The sequence below is a fragment of the Phragmites australis genome, chromosome 16 (assembly GCF_958298935.1).
Source record: "Phragmites australis chromosome 16, lpPhrAust1.1, whole genome shotgun sequence".
Taxonomy (NCBI): domain Eukaryota; kingdom Viridiplantae; phylum Streptophyta; class Magnoliopsida; order Poales; family Poaceae; genus Phragmites; species Phragmites australis.
Window position 1 is genome coordinate 26,531,222 of NC_084936.1, and position 22,002 is coordinate 26,553,223.

The window sequence follows — 22,002 nt, forward strand, 5'->3', positions numbered from 1 at the left end:
GTTGCTCGCCATCTCAGTTTGCTACTTCGCTACAAGAGAATGACCTATGGACCTTGTATATACAGTACTAGTCAGATCCTATTTTTCTTATCATCTTCTTATTTAAAATAGTGGTTTTTTGTTGTTCAAAAAATATAAGAACTTTTTGTACATGTTTTTAATCCATGTGCAACCTATTTTAATTTGATTCATCCAAAAAACCTATGTAGAATATAAACTAAAATTCCAAAAAAAAGACTATTTTTAACTTCTAGCAATTGTTAGTGTCTCAAATAAATTCCTAAAAATCTAGGAAAATTCACTAATAGTCTTCTTTTGTGATGAACTAATTTTTAAAATTATTTTCAACCCTAGATTATATGATGAAAAAAATGAGTTCCTTTGAAATGCTACGTTTATATGTATTTTATAATTTCATGTGATATTCTTCTTTTAATTTAGTTTGAATTCAAACAAAATTTAAACATATACAAAATTTAACCATTAGAAATATAGTCACTGCAAAAAAATTTATTTATATGCGATTAATAAAATATAGGGGAGTAAAATTTAAGAAGCGAGATTTAGGAAGTCGGTTGGAGTGTGCTGACAAATAGGGAGTGTAATCTGGATAGAGAGCTCTCTATGCAGGACAATAGGGAGCCAAATTTGAGGGATTGGTTGGAGAAGCTCTTACAAGATCTTTCATTAATAGTTTTAGGTTGACATCGATATCGTTGTCAAGTTACCTCGGCCCTTATATCAGCGTCGATATCATAATGTACTTCCACTTCATTCATAACCAAGGAGGAATGTTGTAGATACATAGAGTCACAAATCAAGTGCTATGACTGCTGCTAATGTTTCCGAATGAATTCATCTCATCCATACTCAATCCAAATCTTATATTCCTCACAACTTCTGCAACAGGCTTCTTGTATTTCCTATCGATGTTTCTCCACTGTGTAGAATCAGTGGGGTGTCTCAGCATTCTATCATCCTTGCGCTCCTCGGCGCGCTTCGGCATGCCTTTTGTTCACGAACAATCGCTTCAAACAGAGGACTATAAAAAATACCACATCACCTCGATGGGAGACATTTTCTTCTTTCTTTCACCATCATGCTTGTACCATGCTGCACCACAAACGAGATACACTTCCAAGTCTACATGCTCTTCGCGATACAACATGCAATCGTTTGGACATGTATGTATTTTTGTACTTCTAACCCCAATAGGCACACAACCTACTTGGACTGATACGTATTTTCTGGCAACATATTTCCCTTTAGAAGCTATTTCTTTAAGAATAATAATAACTCCGTGAAGCTTGTATTAGACCACCCATTACCTAGCTTCAATTGCAACAGTGAAAGCATGATATGCAACTTTGTGTGCTTCTTCTCGTAGCATAGGAATAATGGTATTTTAGAGTCCTTTACCATATGCTGAAAGTTTTGGAACTCTCTTTTATTGGTAAAGTTCTCATCCCCATCGTGCAACATCTGCTCCAGATCATCGTCGTTGTCGTCAGCTAACATCTGCTTTAGATCATCATCGACCATCATATCTCCAACAGGTGGTATATCGGTGTATTCGTCAGCTGGCATATCGATACATAAGTCTTCATCTTCTCTGCCAATGTGTTGCCCTTCCTATACGATCTTAGCTTCACCTTGATTGGTCCAATTGGTATAGCCAGGCATATAGCCTCTTGGCATCAAGTGGGAATGTATCTGTTGGGTGGTGAAAAATTATTTCTTGTTCTCTCAATCGACACATGGATAACACATGTATTGAGACTATGTATTTAACTTGTATACCGCGACTGTTACCAGGAAATACTTAGCGTCGTTCTTGTACTCTACGCTCACATAGCTCGCATCGTACATCCATCTTCTATCCATCTATAATTATATCATTATTGTAAATCTATATACATAATATCTTGAAGATTTTGTAATTACCAATAAATAAATTACATCACCATCTCTTACCAGCAATTGGCCTGGGTTAGAGGAGCTGCCTTGTGTATGCTTTGCGTCTACTTCCGATGAGTGTTTGTTGGTGTCATCCCTAAAAAAATTTATTATTATTCAACCCTTATGTAGGACTAATTAAGTAAAAATGAAAAATAAATATGTTCATACATAAAGTTTCTATATTGAAGCTTACTAATTAAATAAAATATAAAAATATAATTAGATGTTGCTACATACCTAAATATCATGGCTAAATTTTCTAATTTATTAAAAATCAAAATAAATACGCTCATACATAAATGTTCCATATTGAAGCATGCTAATTAATTAAAATATAAAAAATATAATTGAAGCTTACTACATGCCTAAATATCATGGCTAATTATTCTAATTCATTAAAAATAAAAATAAATATGATTATACCTAAAGTTTCTATGTTGGAGCTTGCTAATTAATTAAAATATAACAAATATAATTAGAGCTTGATATATACCTTAATTTTATGGATAATTTTTCTAATTCATTAAAAAATTAAAATAAATATGTTCTGTTGGGACCAAAATCCCGGACAGGGTGGACCTTCGCTCACTGAGATGCCGAAGGGTCCACAGGGTGACACGTGCTTGGGGTAGAACTGTTTTTCACACCTCTCGGATACAATATGATCCTATTTATAATCCGTACTCGATCACTCCAAGTGTGGTTTACAGTTCCTACCCTCTTACCTGCTACATCCTTAGAATATTCGGGGGCATTATGATACAATTAAGCATATTTACATAATCACAACTCTGCCCCGGGCAGTTAAGGCGGGCCCCGCTATTCAGTCACGATCTTCGGCTCTAGAAACCCGCCGAAGTTTTCTCCATTCCGTCACCCCGAGCTGGCCTTCGGCTCTAGAGCGAAGACCGGTTGCTACCTTCGCCCACTGCAGTCAATCAGAATTGCTGGCATGGACTTCGGCTTTCGACCAAAGGCTCGCCACCATCTTCGCTGACACGGGAAGCCAGGACTGCGGGCACACCTACATCCTTCAATCGATAGTACTTCGCGATCTTCGCTACCTTCAACTGCAGTCCCTGAAACGAATATGTAGTGATAAGCAGGTGGACCTTCCGGCAGACTTCAAGCTATCCTCCGAAGAGGGGGGGGGGGGGGGAGATCATCCCCAACATGCTCATACATATAGCTAATGTAAATCAATAGTAAAGACTCCGTCGGTGTATTGAATAAAGTGGTCTTCTGTCGGGGGAGTCCGTACAAGAGAGTGCTAGCTGACGGTAGATATTTTTTTCAAAAGAATGTGACCCTATCACGCAACCAAGCAAGGCTCTCATGACTAGCCCTTTGGTCATGGAGGTAAGCCCTGCGACTAGCCTCACTGGTCACAGGGTAGATATTTCATCATAACCTATCAAGTCGCATTAAATGATATCTACGTAAGTGTTTTTCTTCCCCAGGCACCCTCTCCAGCGAACAAAGTCTTCATCGACTTAGATGGGCAGTGTCCCATCTCATAGCATTAAATGATATGGATGGTGTTACTGACAGGCGTGGGACAGCACGACATATGGGATGGCATCACAGGAAGGCATATAGTGTCGTGCGACGGGACAAGGTAGGCCAGTCGACCAGTGTAGGGCACGCGCCTGAAGTGGTTGGAGGTCTCACTTTTAGCCAGGCCGACCACCCCACGTAGGTCAAATGCCTTGGTCATTACCCCATCGTGGTCGAACCAACGGTGCAGAACATCTATCTGGGTCGTGTATTGGTCGATGGGGGGAGCACCATCAACCTCCTCTTCCCCGACGCGTTGGATGCTCTGTAGATTCAAAGGATGCGTTGGAACCCTCTCTTCCCTTCTTCAGAATCACCCCTGACTCCTCAATAAAACCATTGGGCCGAATCGAGCTGTCTGTCACCTTCGGCTCATCGAGTAACTACAAGACTGAAAAGGTCATGTTCGATGTTGCAGACTTCGGGACCGCTTACAATGTTTTCCTCAGGCAACCAGTGATTAGGGTCAGCCAGTTCATGGTCGTCGCCCACTACGCTTACCCGGTCATCAAGATTCCTGGTTTGACGGGAGCCATCACTGTCATCGGCAACGTAAAGATGATCCTAAACTGCTACAAGAGGAGCGATTCATAGCCCAAGAACATTAGGCCTAGTGGTCTCCTGGTGAAGATCCACATATTCGCCAGTCTAGACGATCGGCTCAAGGCCATTGGCCTCGATGACTCCGACCCATCCAGGACGGTCCAGATTGGGGTCGGCCTGAACCCCAAATAGGAATATGCACTCATCACTTTCCTCCGGGCAAACACAGAAGTCTTTTCATGGAATTCTTCCGATATGCCTAGATTCCCTAGAGACATCATTGAGCACAGGTTGTCGATACGACCTGACACGAGACCTGTAAAGCAAAAAGCGTGTTGGTTTGCACCCGACCAAAAAGAAGCACTTCGGGAGGAGATCGATAAGCTCCTAGAAGCAACCTTCATGTAAGAGGTGGAGTACCTGGAGTAGCGAGCTAACCCAATCATGGTCCGAAAATACAATGGTAATTGGAGGATGTGAGTCAACTTCACCAACCTCAACAAGGCATGCCCGAAGGATCTCTTCTCTCTACCCCAGATCGACCAGCTTGTTGACTCAACCACCGCCAGCGATCTTCTAAGCTTCTTAGATGCTCGTTCGGGGTACCACCAGATTAGCATGTATAGAGGAGATGAGGAGAAGATTGCTTTTATTACATCCTTCGGGGTCTTTTGCTATGTAAAAATACCTTTTGGTTTAAAAAGCAATGGTGCCACTTAAAAGTATTGTATTCAGCTCATTCTCCGACCACATCTTGGTAGAAATATCGAGGCATATGTTGATGATGTGGTTGTTAGGAGTAGGATCAGGGACAACCTAGTCACGGACCTCCAAGAAACGTTCGACAACCTTCAAAAGTACTGCATGAAGCTGAACCCAGAGAAGTGTACGTTTGGAGTCTCATCAGGGAAATTGCTTGGGTTCCTCATATCTAGTCGAGGAATAGAGACAAGCCCTAATAAAATCAAAGTCATTGACCAGATGAGATCCCCGACTAGGTTAAATGAAATCCAGATACTAACAGGGTGTATGGCGGCTTTGAGTAGGTTCATCTCGAGGCTAGGGGAGAAGGAGATGCCGCTCTTCAAGCTTCTAAAGAAAAGTGACCACTTCTTGTGGACACCAGAAGCAGAAAAAGCCTTCTGGGATCTCAAAAGGTACCTCTCGTCTCCTCCTATACTAACCTCTCCTCGACCAGATGAGGAGCTTTTGCTCTATGTTGCAGTTACCCCACAGGTCACGAGCGCAACCCTGGCCATCGAACGAGAAGGTCAGTAGCTTCAGCTGGCAGTGATGATGGAACTGGACATCATTGCCAGCAAAGCCATCGATCGGCAGTGATGAACCTTGTCACTATCAGTTCATAAGTCATGATGATTGATTCTTCCCGCATAGCTTATTAACTAGCAATGATACCTCATCATTATCGGCCTATTAGGAACCGGCAGTGATGAGCCGACATATAATGCTAGTTCTATAGTAATACGTGTTGGAAAATACACACTTTTAGGTTTAATTTAATTTCTAGATAAATCATGAACAACAACTTATATGCCATCATTATCATGTAGCAAGAGTAAAACATAGACATGCATATAAATTTTTTTGAACTAATTTTGAAATAAATTTGAATTCAAATTTTGGCTGAAAACTGGGATGTTACACTAGGTTGCTTACCACATATGTTTTACTTAACCTTGTGACCAATCCTTGCTAACATACAAATGCATAATCCTTAGAACTGGGTTTTATAAAGTGCCCCACTATGGATTAAGTCTTGCGAGTACCTTCGTACTCACACTGCTCTTTTAGGTACTGCTGGTGAGAAAGCGGCAGTGTTTGGCTACTTCATGCTTGTCGGCGATGGTGACGAGCATGAGTAGTTCATCCTCCTCTGTCGGTGTAGCTTTTGGGGCGGTGCCTACAGGCATGTGGCGCCGCTCTCCTTTTGTTGTTGTTAGTTATTTCCACTGTGTAGTTGTTTTCTTTTGTTGTAAATTGTAGCAAATGATTGCATGCTTAAGAACTTGTAATATAACTTTAATTACTTGCTCTTTATTAAGCTATGTTGTGATGTGTTATGTTGGAAAAGCATGTGTTCTGATCTTAGGCAAAAAAAAAATACGTGTCGGTACTACCGGGATGATATTATGATTCATCATTGAGGTTGTGATTATGAATAATGATCCTTCTGATAATTAATTAGAATACTATTTGGATTGTTCCTCACATAAACCAACAACTCCCAGTCATCATTACGAAGAGCATGCACGCTCATCCTGCCCTGGTCACCGTGCAGGTCCTGTCACGTCTGCAGAGCGTCGTCACGCTCACCTGTGACTTGTCCCATAGCAATAAATGCTACGGGACGGGTCACGCAAACTTTACGTTTGCCCTCAACCATACTTGTCGAAAGGAGGTGCCTGGGGAAGGAACAAACTTGAGTGGATAGCATTTAATGCGATTCGACTAGTTATGTGAGTACATGGCCTGCAACCGCAGGAGCTGGTCGCAAGATTGCACTCATCGACTAGGGGGTTAGTCGCCTGAGCCCCGCCCTAGTCACGAGGGTGAAGTTGTGATCACGTGGATATCAACTGCCAGCTTCCATCTAGCTGCATGGGGCCTGTCATGTGGGGAACCCCCTTACTTATTACACTGATAATTTCTCCTCCTGAAAAGATCTAGGAAATCTATGGCCTGGTGGAGGGGGCCAAGAATGTCCTTCACCGAAAGCAAGTGCATGCCTAGGCACTCATGAATGGGAGGAACACACTTGCCCAATCGTGCCTTAATGGAAGGCAGGTCTTTGTGCCATCAATATCTACCTCTTACCTCTTGCCACTCCCTGGCTTGAATGCTTTTGTCACACCAGTCTTGTCGTCCCTTGTTGTGTTGCGTAGATCTGGCGAGCATGTCCTTGTAGGATGCGTGGCGAGGTGGCTTGGCAATGACCGATTGTATCTTTTGCTTCAATGTGATCACCTCCACACTCTTCTCTTTCACCATTGCAGTGAATCTTTTTTCCTCCATGTCGTTGAGCGTGGCTTGCCTCTTGCTGGGGATTTCTTATGGGTTGGTAGAGAGCTCAGGGCTAAAGGAGCAATGTAGGTCTAGGGTTTCAGATTTGAAAATGAGGGTGGGAGTGGGAGTGGTAGTGGGGTGGGGGAGCCGGTCCTCTCTGCACCAGAGAAATTAGTGTGAGATTTTTCATTTTTAGCAAACAACAAATAGGTTTGCACCGACACGGTGACCCATCAGTCCATGGACCATGCTCCAACCCCGACGAGGGCATTCTCGCCACTTCCGCCCTCCTCCGTGGAGCTATATGTAAACCTTTCGAGAACTATCACTCCCACACATATAAAATTTGCTCCCCGCACACGCACAGTCGCATATCACCCTCCACCCCATCCGCATATTGAACCAGTGTTGCAAAAGCATGTCCTTGTAGGATGCGTGGCGAGGTGGCTTGGCAGTGACAAATTGCATCTTTTGTTTCAATATGACGATCTCCGCACTCTTACATTTCGTCGCTGCCAAGCCACCTCTTGTTTCAATCTGAGCAGGGCTTGCCTCTTGTTGAGGATTTTTAATGGCCTTGTAGAGAGCTCAGAGCTAAAGGAAAAATAGAGATCTAAGATTTCAGATTTGAAAAAGAGTGCGGGGTTAGGGTTGGGGTTTGTGGAACGGGTTCTCCTCTCTACACCAGAGAAATTAATATGAGACTTTTCATTTCTAGCATACGGCCAATATCCATATCTTTGCCCATGGGAACGGAGATTGGAGAAACGTCAAATCAAAATTAGGGAAAACAAACACACACAGAATGATAGAAGGAGAGAGATGTGAGAGAATGAGATGCGCGTACCAATTTCAGCCCTGCAACTGCAAAGCTTGGCGGGTCAGGGGAATCACATCCCTGCCCCCACACTCGCAGTCGAACTTTTTGGGAAATGTCAAAACCTTCGCTTGCGGCCGAAAATAGTCTGTACTGCCATGGCTTAAAATGGTCACAACTGGTCCTCTGCTCCGCAGCACAACGAACATACTCAGGTGACCAAGGGCATGGGCATGGGGCCTACATAATTAAGTTTGCTTAAAGCCATACTCGATGCCTATTACTGTTATAAAGTTATTTCTTAGTCTCTCCATTCTGCTAAAAGCCTTCTTGGTGAACTGTTTCCTTTTCTTTTAAGGAAAAGTGGCCTTTTCTTTCGTTGATTTTTTGGCCGTTTTGCTATTTTGTGCCACTTCTTTGTGAAATTGTTTTTCAGAACCAACAAGGACTCTTTTTTTCATCGCGAAAGAAAAACAAGTGCATTTTCCCTTCATAAATGCATATAAACATATGGTAAAAAAAAATGTATGGCAGTAAACTGTATTAGATCCCTGTTACTGTAAAACATAGCACCATGGTCCATTCGTGGGTGTGAATGTTGAGGACAGGTGGTCGTGAGTGAACCTTGCTTTTCACCAATCAAAATGGTCCATTTTTTCCCCTCAAGTTCTAGTGATCTACACAAACACACCATACACAATGTGTTACACGTGCGCATGCATGATAGTAATTTTTATTGGACCAATCATTTTCTTCTTATTTTTTGCAAAATTAGGAAGAAGTTTTGCTATTTCATATTAAGAGAAGAGTAGAAAAGTTATTTAGTTTACAACGTAGCCGCCCGACCTGGTTGGATGTCCATATAACTCAGATAGGTAGCATTAGCTCGTAAGTATTACTAAAAAAGAAAAAAAAACACGTAAAGGCTATAAAAAAAGAAAACATTTTTTCTCTTATTTACATCTTCCAAAATTATATCAGCCAACTTACCTGATTTTCTAATCATTTTCTCTTTCCAACCAAACTCATGCAAACTCAATTGGCATGGGAACAACATAACACAGGCGAGCCCAACGCACCGGAGACATTTTTCTGCCGCATTGTCAACCGAGGGGGCAATCCGGTAAAGTCGCCCCGGGCGGTCACTCGACGCAAAAGCACCTGCGCAACGACCCATCAGTTCGTGGACCATGCCCCAGAAAGGGCATTCTCGTCATTTCCACCGCCTCTACGGAGCTCGGCTGTCTCTAAACCATCCGGGAGCTCTCACTCCCACATATAAAATTTGCTCCCTGCACACGCACAGGCGCAGTCGCAGATCGTCCCCCCACCCCCCCCCCCCCATTCCGTGTATTAAACCAGTGCCGCAAAAGCAGAGGCCGCCGAAGCCACCACTGGTTAGTTGGTTTTGCTGCTGCTGGCTCTCCTTTCTTCTCTTCCTCCTTCGCCGTAAAGAAGTTGTGTGGGTAGGGAGAGTAGGTGTAGCTTGGGGAGGGGGAGGGGATTGAGCAGAGAAGCAATTCGGTGTTGTGTTCGTCGGCTGGAAAGCCACTGATCTTTTCTTTCTCGGGGTTCGCGGGATTTGCTGGGGGCTGTGTTGGTAAGGTCATGGGGAGGAGGCAGTGGTTGTGGAGTTTGGATTCTTGATTCTGTGGTGGTGTCCGGGGAGAATTGGCGCTTGGGAGAGGGAGGAGAGAGGGGGGTTGAGGTGATGAATGGCTCGCCGGTGTCTAAGGATCTGAACCTGCCGGTGCAGCCGCCGATGATCTCGTCCGGGCTGCTGAGGTACAGATCGGCGCCCAGCACGCTGCTGGGCGAGGTCTGCGAGGACTTCCTCCCGACAGGTCCCAACGCCACCAGCCCCGACGCCGGTGCCGACGTCTTCTCCAGGTTCTTGGCTGACCACCAGATCAGGGACAAACCCCCGGCGCCGGCCCCAGCGCCGCCGGCCCCCGCCGCGGCCCACTTCCCTAATGAAGCCGCCATGGCCTCCCAACAGCAGCAGCAGATGATGTTCCACTCCCACCAGCAGCAACAGATGGCCGCCGTCGGGTCCGGGCTCTACCGCACCGTCAGCTCCGGCATGGAGGCCGCCACCGCTGCCGGCGCCAGCAGCCTGATCCGGCAGAGCAGCTCCCCCGCAGGATTCCTCAATCATTTGAACATGGACAACGGTTGGTCCTTCCTTAATCTGGCCTTCTTTTGGTACCACATGCAGTTGCCTCTCCCTGTTAGATTGCTGCGCGGCAATTATTGCACTTCTGTTCTTGGCGAATTCTTCTTGGAAACATATTTCTATTTCCGGGACTGAGCGTACGCTGCTGCTCAATTCAGGATACGGGGGTATGCTGAGGGCCGGCATGGGCGTGGGCTTCAGGAACGGCAGCAGCGCCGCCGCGGCCGACTCCCCCGCCAGGCTGAAGGGGCAGCTCAGCTTCTCGTCGCGGCAGGGCTCGCTGATGTCGCAGATCTCGGAGATGGGCAGCGAGGAGCTCGGAGGGAGCAGCTCTGAGGCTGCCGGTGGCGGCAGGGGTTACATCCCCGGGTACCCGATGGGCTCCGGGTGGGAGGACTCGTCGTCGCTAATGTCGGAGAACTTGTCCGGGGTGAAACGCCCTCGGGACTCGTCGGAGCCTGGCCAGGTGCGTCTCCGGCGGTGTGGTCCATTCCATCCACTGTCTTAGCGCTTCCATTTCCTCGTAGCATATGATCCGTGCGGTGAATTGACGAGGATTTGCGGGGTGTGATCGGTGCAGAACGGCCTGACGCACCAGTTCAGCCTACCCAATACGTCGTCGGAGATGGCCGACATCGAGAAGTTCCTCCAGTTCCAGGACGCCGTGCCCTGCAAGATCCGCGCCAAGCGGGGGTGCGCCACGCACCCGCGCAGCATCGCCGAGCGGGTGAGTGAACTGAACTGACGCTGTTCTCGCACAGAATTTCTTAATTTTTGAATCACTGCTCAGCAATTGGTTGATGTGCTGATCCTTTTCGCGCAGGTGAGGAGGACAAAGATCAGTGAGCGAATCAGGAAGCTGCAAGAGCTCGTCCCAAACATGGACAAGGTACGCACGGCACATTCTGTAGCCTGCACCACTCGCATCTCCCCTAATAGGCAATAGAACAGTGTATGGTTGGCAAATTCGCCATGCGAGGACCACTCCAGAATTGACTTGTGTACAACCTGCACTTCCATTTCCTGCAGCAAACCAACACTTCTGATATGCTAGATTTGGCTGTCGACTACATCAAGGATCTCCAGAAGCAGGTTAAGGTACGAATTTCTTATCGAATGAACACTTGTCGGTAGCTTAGTTAAGAGGGTCAACTTGCCCTGAGCAGCAAGGTCTAAGTCAAGAAGCTGACTTGCCCTATGGCTGAGTGCGAAGGGTACCTATTACTACCTTTTTATAGTCTTATCTGAATTACACGATCCAAAAACCGAGTGCTGACAGTTACTCGCTGCTGCAATCTGTTCATTGAAGGTGTTAAACGAGAGCCGCGCTAATTGCACCTGCTCCGCGAGCAAGCATCAGCAGTATTCTAGCTGAAGCTCTGGACGCTGTACAAGACCTGGTGACCCCTGAAACAAGTTCATTTGGGATAGAGATGTAATTGTAGCTCTCATTTCATTGGGGTCGAGTAGATCCAGATGAAAGGCTTTCTGTATGAGCAATGGAGCAGTGGCATCATCAAGTATTCAAGTGATAGGAAAAGAGAGGGAGAAAGGGGAGAGACATGGGAGAAACACTTGTATTTTTTTTTAATTTTTTTTTGCTGTAACTTCTGCGATATATACCACCTGCATGCTCATGTCCATTGCATTTTCATAGTAGAAAGTTTACTGTACTGCTACCTCTACTGGTAGCTGTAGCACCAACCTGTTCATCACCATTTAACACCATCGCTCACACCAACGTGCTCATCACCAATAAATACTTATTCGTTGGCTTTGTTCCTTGCACGTCGGAAGTTGTTGCAGGAGTATATGATCCAGGTTATCACGAAGTGGTGAACAACTGAACAAAATCAAAGCGACTTTTTCTTTGCTTCTACTACTACTAGACTTGGGGTGTGTTTGTTTTATTAACAAGGTTCCGTAGCGTTATATCTTATAAACATGCAGAGGAAACAGACTGGGCGAATTTATATTTGTTTAAAAGAAGATTATTTAGTTAATTATACCTATCTGGATAAACTGATCTGAGTTTTTATTTGTTGATTAAATCTGAAACCGTATGAGCGAATACAATAGTTAAAATTATGATTGGTTACTCATATAAAAATAATTTTATGATACTAATAAATAAATCTATCTACAGAAGCGGATGCAGAATATGTATCCGCTAGGTCATGCTGTGGAGTTGAGCTTTATATTCGGGCTAGGATAAAATTATATATTTACATCTATCAGATCAAATTACAACAATAAATACAGTTAATTAAACAGGTTTCTTTTTAGATTCTCCTGGGTCGGAAAGATCCGAGTAACAAACACACCCGTCATGAGTTGAACGAGAATGGCAGTGCGATTTTGTGCATTTCTTTTCCTCCGTCGACGCAGAGGCGAGTTCACGGGACCAGAACAAGGTTCAGTGAAATCACAGATGCATGGCCTAGGCCAATTTATTTTTTGTGAACTCCAGAGCACAGGTGTGGTGAAGCGAGGGCTGTCTCGTTCACGGGACCAGAACAAGGTTCAGTGAAATCACATATGCATTGCCCCTTTATCTACTCCAGAGCACAGGTGTGGTGAAGTGAGGGCTGTCTCGTTCTCATCTCGAATCCTGTGGGCGCCGTGGCCTGTCGGAACCCTCCAAGCTCCGAGTAATTGGGGCTGTGCTTTTCTCTGTTTGTTCATACTCTTCTTTTCACCCTTTTCTGGCGTTAAGGGAGGAAAAGGTTGACGGAAGAGTGTGGGGAAGAAGATAGGGATGGGTGTCATTTCGTGAAAACGACCGCATCCGTCTCAGAAATCTTTGTTTCATGGAGATAGGGAGAGCAGAGAAAAGGTGCTTGGTTTTCACACGAAATTTGCAAAGATAAGATTTTTTAAAAAATATCAAGGGGGATTTTTTTTAAAACAAAACTAGGAAGATAACTCGCACTAATAGCATAGCTAAACTCGCTAAATCATACGCGAAACTACAATACCCCACCCAAGTGACCTAAGTGCATTAGCACTAGGAAAAACAATTAAATCTCAGTTATCAGCAATTTAATTTCACCTATTATATACAACATAATTTTAAACAGTGCACCATCTTTGAGCAATTCAATTTCACGTATGTATGCACATCTACGTGCTACAGTTTATCCATACACCTTTCCTTTTTTTTTAGCTGATAGATCCATACACCTTTTTTTTTAACTTATAGATCCATATACCTGAGTAGGTTTGGTTGGGAAGAAGGATGAGATCTACCTTGGATACTTTCGTAACGCAGACGCGAGTCCCTGGACCGATACTTCTCATCATACGAAACGGATCCAGCGGAAGGCGTGTTCGCCTGTGTGTGCGTGTGGTGGTCCACGGCCGTGCGGCCTCGCCCGTGAGGAAAGCCGGGTGCCCGTTCCGTGCGAGGGAGGGCGAGGACGGACGGCGGCGAGAGGGACGCGTCGCTGCCGTATTCACCGCCGTTGTAGCGTAGCCTTTTGGTGGGTCCGTGGTGGGCTGCCGTTTTGACGGCGCTGTCGCGGCGAGAAAGTTTCGTTGTCACGGATCACGTTACGGGTGTGTTACGCGGAAAATAATCTAAATTAACTTGGTCTTATATATTTTGATCTAAGACTTAATTTATAGTGTGATATATAGTAATTTATTTTTTACTTTGTTTTCTTACATATTATTTTCTCTAGATTCATTTTAAGTTTTATAAGTAAATCTTGCTATGTAGAGCTACACCTCTATTTGCTATCAGGACAGATCTAACCTAAAAATTGAGTGACGGTATACCAGTAAAGCCATCCCCAACCATATTCTCTTTATTTCGTTTTCTGATTTTCTTCATATTCTTATTTTCTTTATTTTTGTCTCATCTCTAACAACTTCTCGTCGAAGGGATTCGTGAATAGTAAGAAGAGATAATCCTGTCTAAAAAGAATGACTTTGAAAATCCTTTCGTGACAGAAATCATGAAAAAAAAAGTCATTGAAACGTTGAAGGTAACGAAAATTTCTTTACGAAGAGATTTTTATTCGCGAAAAGAATCCCTTATGATGCCCTAACCGGTTATTTGCAACTTTACGGGAAAAAAAGAGCTCATTCTACGACTTAAATCCACTCAAAACAAAATTTTGAGCGGAGGCATATGCACTGAATATCGTCTGGGTCCGGAACTGTTTGCTACTGCCATCTTCTACGTTAAAAGATAGAGGGCTCAATCATCATTCTGCGCAAAAGTCTCATGGATGATCAAAGCCGCCACGACTCCTAGTTTTGATAGAAGAAAAAAGTGCAACAGCAGCAACGCCCTCTTAGTTTAAACACAAGAAAAATCATCGGCGATATGGAGTAAAGGTTTGAGCGAACTGAAATTTTCACCTTTTCTATCATGTCGAAGACGGTTGGAAACATTGCCTATTTGCTTTTCAAGAGAGAGAAAGAGACGGAGGTGGTGGAAAACAGGGTAGAGAGACACATGTACTTGTTGTGACGGTGAAAGGAAGTTGAAGTGAGGTGCAGGTGCTAACCCCCCATCACTTCTTTAGCCCTTCTCCACACGTTCTTTCCCAATACCGTCCTCTGCGTACGTACGTACAGGAAGTGCCGTTCATTGTTCGCATCCTAAACTCCGGTGCAAATGCATTTAGACGGCACACGTACAACATCAAGCGGTGGCCAGTTTCATTGGATCAGGAACTATAAATCTTAGGTCGCCGACTTGCAAAGCCTACCATAATCTGTACAGTCAAAGCTTATTTGAACGAGCCTAGGCGCTTAGAGTCAAGTCAACTCATCAAATTTGTCAACCCCTTAAATATCAGTACCTGCTCATCCAACAATGTCAACGCCGGCGGCTGGACATCGGATGCATTGGAAGTATTTTGGACCGTCAGCAACATCGGATGCCAGATGCATTCGCCCTGGCTAGCCCAACTACCTACCGGCAGCAACTTGCACTGTTAAATTTGGCCCTTGTTAGAGGCCTACTTCGCTATGTTCACACGGGCCGGCTTCATCTGCACGGCTCACCTTCGATCGATATCGTGGCGTACTCTGACGCAGACTGGACCGGATGCCTAGACACAAGGCGTTTCACGTCGAGATACTGGCATACTGCTTGTTGCTCGGCTCTTTTTGGTGTCTTGGGTCATCTAAACGCAAACCCGCCATCTCAGGTTCAAGCGCCGAGACAGAATACAGTGCCATCGCAAACGTGGTGGGGCCGTGGGGGAGTGCTGCTGGTTTAAGCAACTCTTCGACGAGCTTCACTGTAGCATAGCCAAGGCGACCCTCATCTATAGTGATAATATCTCCGTGATGTACATGTCCTTCAATCCAGTGCATCACAAACGCATCAAACACATCGAACTGGACATCCACTTCTTACGGGAGAAGGTGGCCATCGGTGCTCTTCACGTCCTACATGTGCCGACGGATGAACAGTTCGCAAACATCTTGACCAACGGACTGATTGCCAATATCGACGTTGTCGGAGTTTAGGTCCAAACTCTGCGTCGACGCCGGCGTCACTTCAACTGCGGCGGGTATTAACGATCGTGCTTCGATTCTGTTGGGCATGACCACCGCACATTTAGTCGGCCAAGACCGTACGTGTCGCGCCCCAACTCGCCACGGCGCACACGACGAGCTCATGCTGACCGCGTCGCGCGCTCACGTTCCACAGCGACGCGCTGCATGCTCCTGCTCTTTCGGCTGGATCCCATAGGACTAGTTCACATACGACGCATGCATCCGACCCGTGTACGACCACATAGTGCATGGGCACTGTACTTGTGGGACCACAACCTGCCGCAGCATTTGGTCGTAACCCAGTCGGGAGAATACGTCGTACGCATAGCAGTCCTCATCGTTTAACTATACTCCCTTTATTTTGTTCCTTTCTGATTTCTCTTTATATTTTTATTCTCTTTATTTTTTTTTATCTCTAACAGTTTCTATTTGAAGAAATTTATGAAAGTAAAGGAGAGATAATCCTGTTCGAAGGAAACGAATTTTAGAAATTCTTTTGTGATAGGAACCGTAAAGGAAAGTCGTTGGACCGCTGAAATGAACGAAAATCCTTTTGTAAAAGAATTCTCGTCCGCGAAAGGAATTCCTTGGGATACCTAACCGGTTATTTGCAACTTTACGGGAAAAAAAGAGCTCATTCTACTACTTAAATCCAGTCAAAACAAAAATTTGAGCGGAGGCATATGCACTGAATGTCTTCTGGGTCCGGAACTGCTGGCTACTGCCATATTCTACGTTAAAAGATAGAGGGCTCAATCATCATTCTGCGAAAAAGTCTCATGGATGATCAAAGCCGCCACGACTCCTAGTTTTGATAGAAGAAAAAAGTGCAACAGCAGCAACGCCCTCTTAGTTCAAACACAAGAAAAATCATCGGCGATATGGAGTAAGGTTTGAGCGAACTGAATTTTTCACCTTTTCTATCATGTCGAAGACGGTTGGAAACATTGCCTATTTGCTTTTCAAGAGAGAGAAAGAGACGGAGGTGGTGGAAGACAGGGTAGAGAGACACAGGTACTTGTGACGGTGAAAGGAAGTTGAAGTGAGGTGCAGGTGCTAACCCCCCCCCCCCCCCCATCACTTCTTTAGCCCTTCTCCACACGTTCTTTCCCAATACCGTCCTCTGCGTACGTACGTACAGGAAGTGCCGTTCATTGTTCGCATCCTAACTCCGGTGCAAATGCATTCAGACGGCACACGTACAACATCAACCGGTGGCCTGTTTCATTGGATCAGGAACCATAAATTTTAGGTCGCCGACTTGCAAAGCCTACCATAATGTGTACAGTCAAAGCTTATATGAACGAGCCTAGGCACTTAGAGTCAAGTCAACTCATCAAATTTGTCAACCCCTTAAATATCAGTACCTGCTCATCCGACAATGTCAACGCCGGCGGCTGGACATCGGATGCATTGGAAACATTTTGGACCGTCAGCAACATTGGATGCCAGATGCATTCACCCTGGCTAGCCCCACTACCTACCGGCAGCAACTTGCACTGTTAATTTGGCCCTTGTTAGAGGCATACTCTGCACGGCTCACACGGGCCGGCTTCATCTGCACGGCTCACCTTCGATCGACATCGTGGCCTACTCTGACGCAGACTGGACCGGATGCCTAGACACGAGGCGCTTCACGTCGAGATACTGCGTGTTGCTCGGCTCTTCCTTGGTGTCTTGGTCATCTAAACGCAAACCCGCCATCTCAGGTTCAAGCGCCGAGACAGAATACAGTGCCATCGCAAACGTGGTGGGGGAGTGCTGCTGGCTTAAGCAACTCCTCGACGAGCTTCACTGTAGCATAGCCAAGGCGACCCTCATCTATAGTGATAATATCTCCGCGATGCACATGTCCTTCAATCCAGTGCATCACAAACGCACCAGACACATCGAACTGGACATTCACTTCTTACGGGAGAAGGTGGCCATCAGTGCTCTTCACGTCCTACATGTGCCGACGGATGAACAGTTCGCAAACATCTTGACCAACGGACTGATTGCCAATATCGACGTTGTCGGAGTTTAGGTCCAGACTCTTGCGTCGACGCCGGCGTCACTTCAACTGCGGCGGGTATTAACGATCGTGCTTGGCTTCTGTTGGGCATGACCGCACATTCAGTTGGCCAAGACCGTACGTGTCGCGCCCCAACTCGCCACGGCGCACACGACGAGCTCGTGCTGACCGCGTCGCGCGCTCACGTTCCACAGCGACGCGCTCCATGCTCCTGCGATTTCGGCTGGATCCCATAGGACTACTAGTTCACATACGACTCATGCATCCGACTCGTGTACGACCACATAGTGCATGGGCACTGTACTTGTGGGACCACAACCTGCCGCAGCATTTGGTCGTAACCCAGTCGGGAGAATACGTCGTACGCATAGCAGTCCTCATCATTTATAAATACCCGGGATTATCAATGCAAAACTCGTGTGTTGGATCTCAAGCAACCAAAGGCTCGAACGATCAAGTCCGATCGAGCAACGTACAACAGCAACATGGCGGGTCGATCGATCGGCACCTCCCCTGCACCTCTCGTTCCCTGCCCAAAGGGGAAGGCGCGGCGGCATGAACACACAGTGCGCGCCGCTGCAGCTTTCTGCGTGTCCAACGTGCAGATACCACGAGGAGATAGGTGGCAAGCTCCTGCCCGCCGGTCCCGTGAATAAATTGTCGCCTGGGGAAAACCCTGCGGCCTAGCTCGCCGTCGAACGCGAAATGCGCCTGGTCTTTGCATGTCAGTATGTCACCCCGGGACAATAATGCACAGCACTTGGGGTTTGGGCGGGTAGAGAGATCGATGGAGCGCATCATGCACGCACGCACGCACGCACGCATGTACTGTCCTGAGAGGGAACAGCGGGAGAGACGATGTGGCCACACCAGAGACCAGACCACATGTGGCGATCGAGATGATCGCCTGATCCGAAGCGTTCTCGTGGGCACAGTAGATGATGGCCAGCAGGGTGAGAAGTGGTGGCTATCGAATGTCGATCGAGGTGGAGTCGGCAATGAGTCGTTTCTTTCGTCCACTGTGGAGGCAACATGGGCATCGATCATATCAGGAGAAAAAGTTCGTGGTCTTTTTCTTTCGCAAACCGCGTAGTGCCAAGTTAGAGTGGAACTCGTCTCATCTGAGGCTCCGCGTCCAGAGTTTGATTGTTAGATCTAATGAAATGCCCGTTCCGTTCAAAAAAAAAAAGTCACCATCTGAATGCCACATTGACTTTTGGATAGTAGCTGTTAACGCGAAATGCCATATTTGCTTTTGAATCCTGGGTGAAATATATGCTCCACCTCAACTGCTTCGTGTCCCCCCTCAACATGCTTCCAACTATCTGTTGTAGATTGCATCCACGCAAGCTCGCCGGCAGTACATTCGACGAGGATGCAAGCGTAGAGTAGCTTGCTGCTGCTGCTGTGTTCGGAAGGAAAAACATGATCGCGTCCAAACTGAAGAAAGACATGGCAGCTTTGAAACAGATGGTGAGTACGTAGTTCTTCCATGTCTGTTCTGTCTGAACTCAGACCAGGTGCCAACTTTTTTCAGTGCTTTTTCATGAATGATTATTCCTGGTAGTTGAGTTGACAAGTACCGCAAGAGCCTCGACCCAAGCGGCTCTGCGCTACCGCTGATGTCAAGCAATGTTCTGTACGATATAAGAGAATACTTCGATGAGCAACTCCTTGCTGATGGCGCCAAAGATGACTCTCCTTGTGCTTCATACACCAAATCATCGACGTGGCAGCGGCATCCAAGTTTTTAGTATTAGTCCACCTGTGGAGGATCCGACATGCCGAAGCACCAGAACAATACCGCTTAAAGAAGACACAAGTTAAATCTCGCATTGCAGGACCGAGAATAGGAACTAAGAGTAGTGAATAGACGTCTTACTATTTTTTTTTAAATAGATAGTTTTTTCTAGTTTCTCACCAAACGCACCTTAAAACAGCAAGTGAAAGTAAAAATTGAAAAGAAACACATCAAAATCACAAGACAAGCATGACACTCGTGGATGTAAGTGAACTCTAAGTTCCATTAAAACTCATTTCAAGAGTTAATCGTCACAGAAAGATAACAACTTCAAAGAAAGAAACCTTAGAACCAAAGAAGAAAGCACCGGGTGAAGACCCTTTTCAAGTTGATGATCTAGAGGCAAGGGAATACAAGATCAACTTTGTATGTGAGTTTTATGAATTTAGCAACAAGAAGAATAACTTCGCAAGATGGAAGAATTTTAGCTCAACAACTAAAACGAAAATCATAATGAAAACCGAAAAACTCGCAAGCAAAGTAAGAGAGTAAATAGAGTAAAACTAGAAGGAGATGAACATAGACATAAAAGGAAACATAAACTTCGTTGTTTGCAAAGACCAACCTTATTTTCGACAGATTAAAAAAAATACTCACAAAAAACACTTATCTAATACATAGGCTAAGCTATCATCTCTCGCTGCTCTAAAAACCTAGCACTCAAATTCTAATGGCTGACGCAAACCACCAACACATCCTTACCCCTTTATTTATATGCAAAGAAGGTAGCTTAACTCTTAAGCTTTCTTGTTCCTAAAATACTCCTTTCTTCTAATGATCTCTTACCTACACTGGAACATTTTGATCTATTTTTTCGCTTCGTCCATCTAACGGATGTGACTTCTTCATGACTTAACTTCGCCTCAATGCAAGTTTCACGATGATACCACATGCACTCCGTCCTTTTACGGTTTTGAGACCAAACTATAAAACCTCCTAGCACACTTATCAAAGCGTGACTCATGGCCACTTGCTTACGTATTAAGCAACCATCCTGATGTCGACAAGTATACTCTGTCTTACGATCTTGACCATCGACAAGTCTCTCCCGCTCACAATCCTTCCTGCTGCTTTGTCACTTGCACCGGCACCCCTTTCGCTTGACATTGTCAACACGCTGTCTCCATCCACCTTCACACGCTTTGCTTGACTTCCACGTGCACAACTAGGATCACCCTTGACTTTGCTCGGCCTCCTCGACGTCCGACACCAAGCACCCTGCTGGTCCTGATCATTCCGCCATCGACTGCTAAGTTGCATCCATAACCTACACAAGATAAGACAAACAAACATGCATCTCCAATATCATTTAACTCAATCACAAGTTAGTCAGAAATAAAATCGCTGTTGCACAACATATCCCACGAAAAAACATGAACGCCGGATGTTCTGACGTGTTCTAGTTTCTGAACATCGGACTATCCGGTTTATGCAATATTTCCTCTGCTGAAAACCTCCTAGAAAATACTCCGATGAAGCCTCCGGTGTGCACAAAACCCATCACCTAACCATCCAGTGAGTACAATCTCACCAGTGGCAATCTTGCACCCTCTCTGAAAATTTACTCCAGCGAAGCATCCAGTGAGCACACTTCAAATGTTGGATCATTTGGCGTGTACATCTTCACCAGACACACTTTGCATCTTCTCTGGAAAAATTAGTCTGGTGTCCATTTTACCCTATCGCTGAAGCATCCAACACATAGAATTTACCTAGATACGTTTTGCAACCTCTATGAAAGAAATGCACCAGTGTGAAACTCTTCTGAACGTTGGACCATCCAGTGAATTCAATTTCACGAGAGCCAGATCCTCTGGTGAGTGCAATTTTCCTGGCTCAAATACAAAAATCGCCAACTCTATTTTCTCTGTAATTTTGGTTAGTCATGATCATAATTGCAATACATAGACATGCTTATGAAATCTCAAAATCATCAAATCCACTCAATCAACATTGTCAATCACTCATCACAAATAAATCAATGCACATTTCAACTTGATTTCTCACCGATCTTGTATGATTAGTCTAATACCTCTAGAAGAAGCTGATGCTATGTACTCTTGGCTTCGTGACTTCTCCATCAACAGTGTAGACTAGATCCTTTCTGTAGCTCTTGTTGTTCTCCATCAATGAATGTACCTTGCTTGCATTGCTTGATTTGAAATCCAAGAAAGAAGTTGAGCTCGTCCATCATAGACATATGAAATTCTCTGCTTATAGTTTCTGCAAACTTAGTCACAAGAGCATGAGAAGAGCCACTAAAGATGATACTGTCCACGTATATCTGAATAAGTAGAAAATTATTATCATACTTAAAGGTAAACAAATTTTTATCCACTGACTTCATCACATACCATGCTCTAGCAAGCAGGACTTAAGACTATCATACCAATACCTAGGTGCTTGCTTAAGCCTATACAAAGCATTCTGAAGCTTGTATAATCTATGAGAATATTTAAGGTGCTCGAAACCTAGTGATTGCTTGATATAGAATTCTTCTACTATGAAACCATTTAGAAAAGTACTTTTGACATCCATTTGATATAACTTGAAACCCTTGGATGCCAAAAATGCAAGGTGAATCCTAATAG

At 45.1% G+C, this 22,002-nt stretch overlaps 1 protein-coding gene across 1 annotated transcript; it reads left to right on the forward strand.

The window, feature by feature from the left end:
• The first annotated feature begins 9,214 nt into the window (after positions 1-9,214).
• LOC133895643 (transcription factor bHLH130-like) lies at positions 9,215-11,778 on the forward strand. The gene is made up of 6 exons (XM_062336105.1): positions 9,215-10,074; positions 10,235-10,542; positions 10,657-10,803; positions 10,900-10,965; positions 11,106-11,174; positions 11,386-11,778. Exons 1-6 carry the CDS (start codon positions 9,612-9,614, stop codon positions 11,449-11,451), a joined length of 1,119 nt encoding a protein of 372 aa, XP_062192089.1. The 5' UTR covers positions 9,215-9,611; the 3' UTR covers positions 11,452-11,778.
• Positions 11,779-22,002: the final 10,224 nt, after the last annotated feature.

Bases quoted from the DNA above. Each gene is read 5' to 3' on its own strand.
- LOC133895643 (XM_062336105.1), top strand. From the start codon at position 9,612: ATGAATGGCTCGCCGGTGTCTAAGGATCTGAACCTGCCGGTGCAGCCG. The intron at 10,075-10,234 runs GTTGGTCCTTCC...TGCTCAATTCAG, and splicing joins TCATTTGAACATGGACAACG to GATACGGGGGTATGCTGAGG. The intron at 10,543-10,656 runs GTGCGTCTCCGG...TGATCGGTGCAG, and splicing joins ACTCGTCGGAGCCTGGCCAG to AACGGCCTGACGCACCAGTT.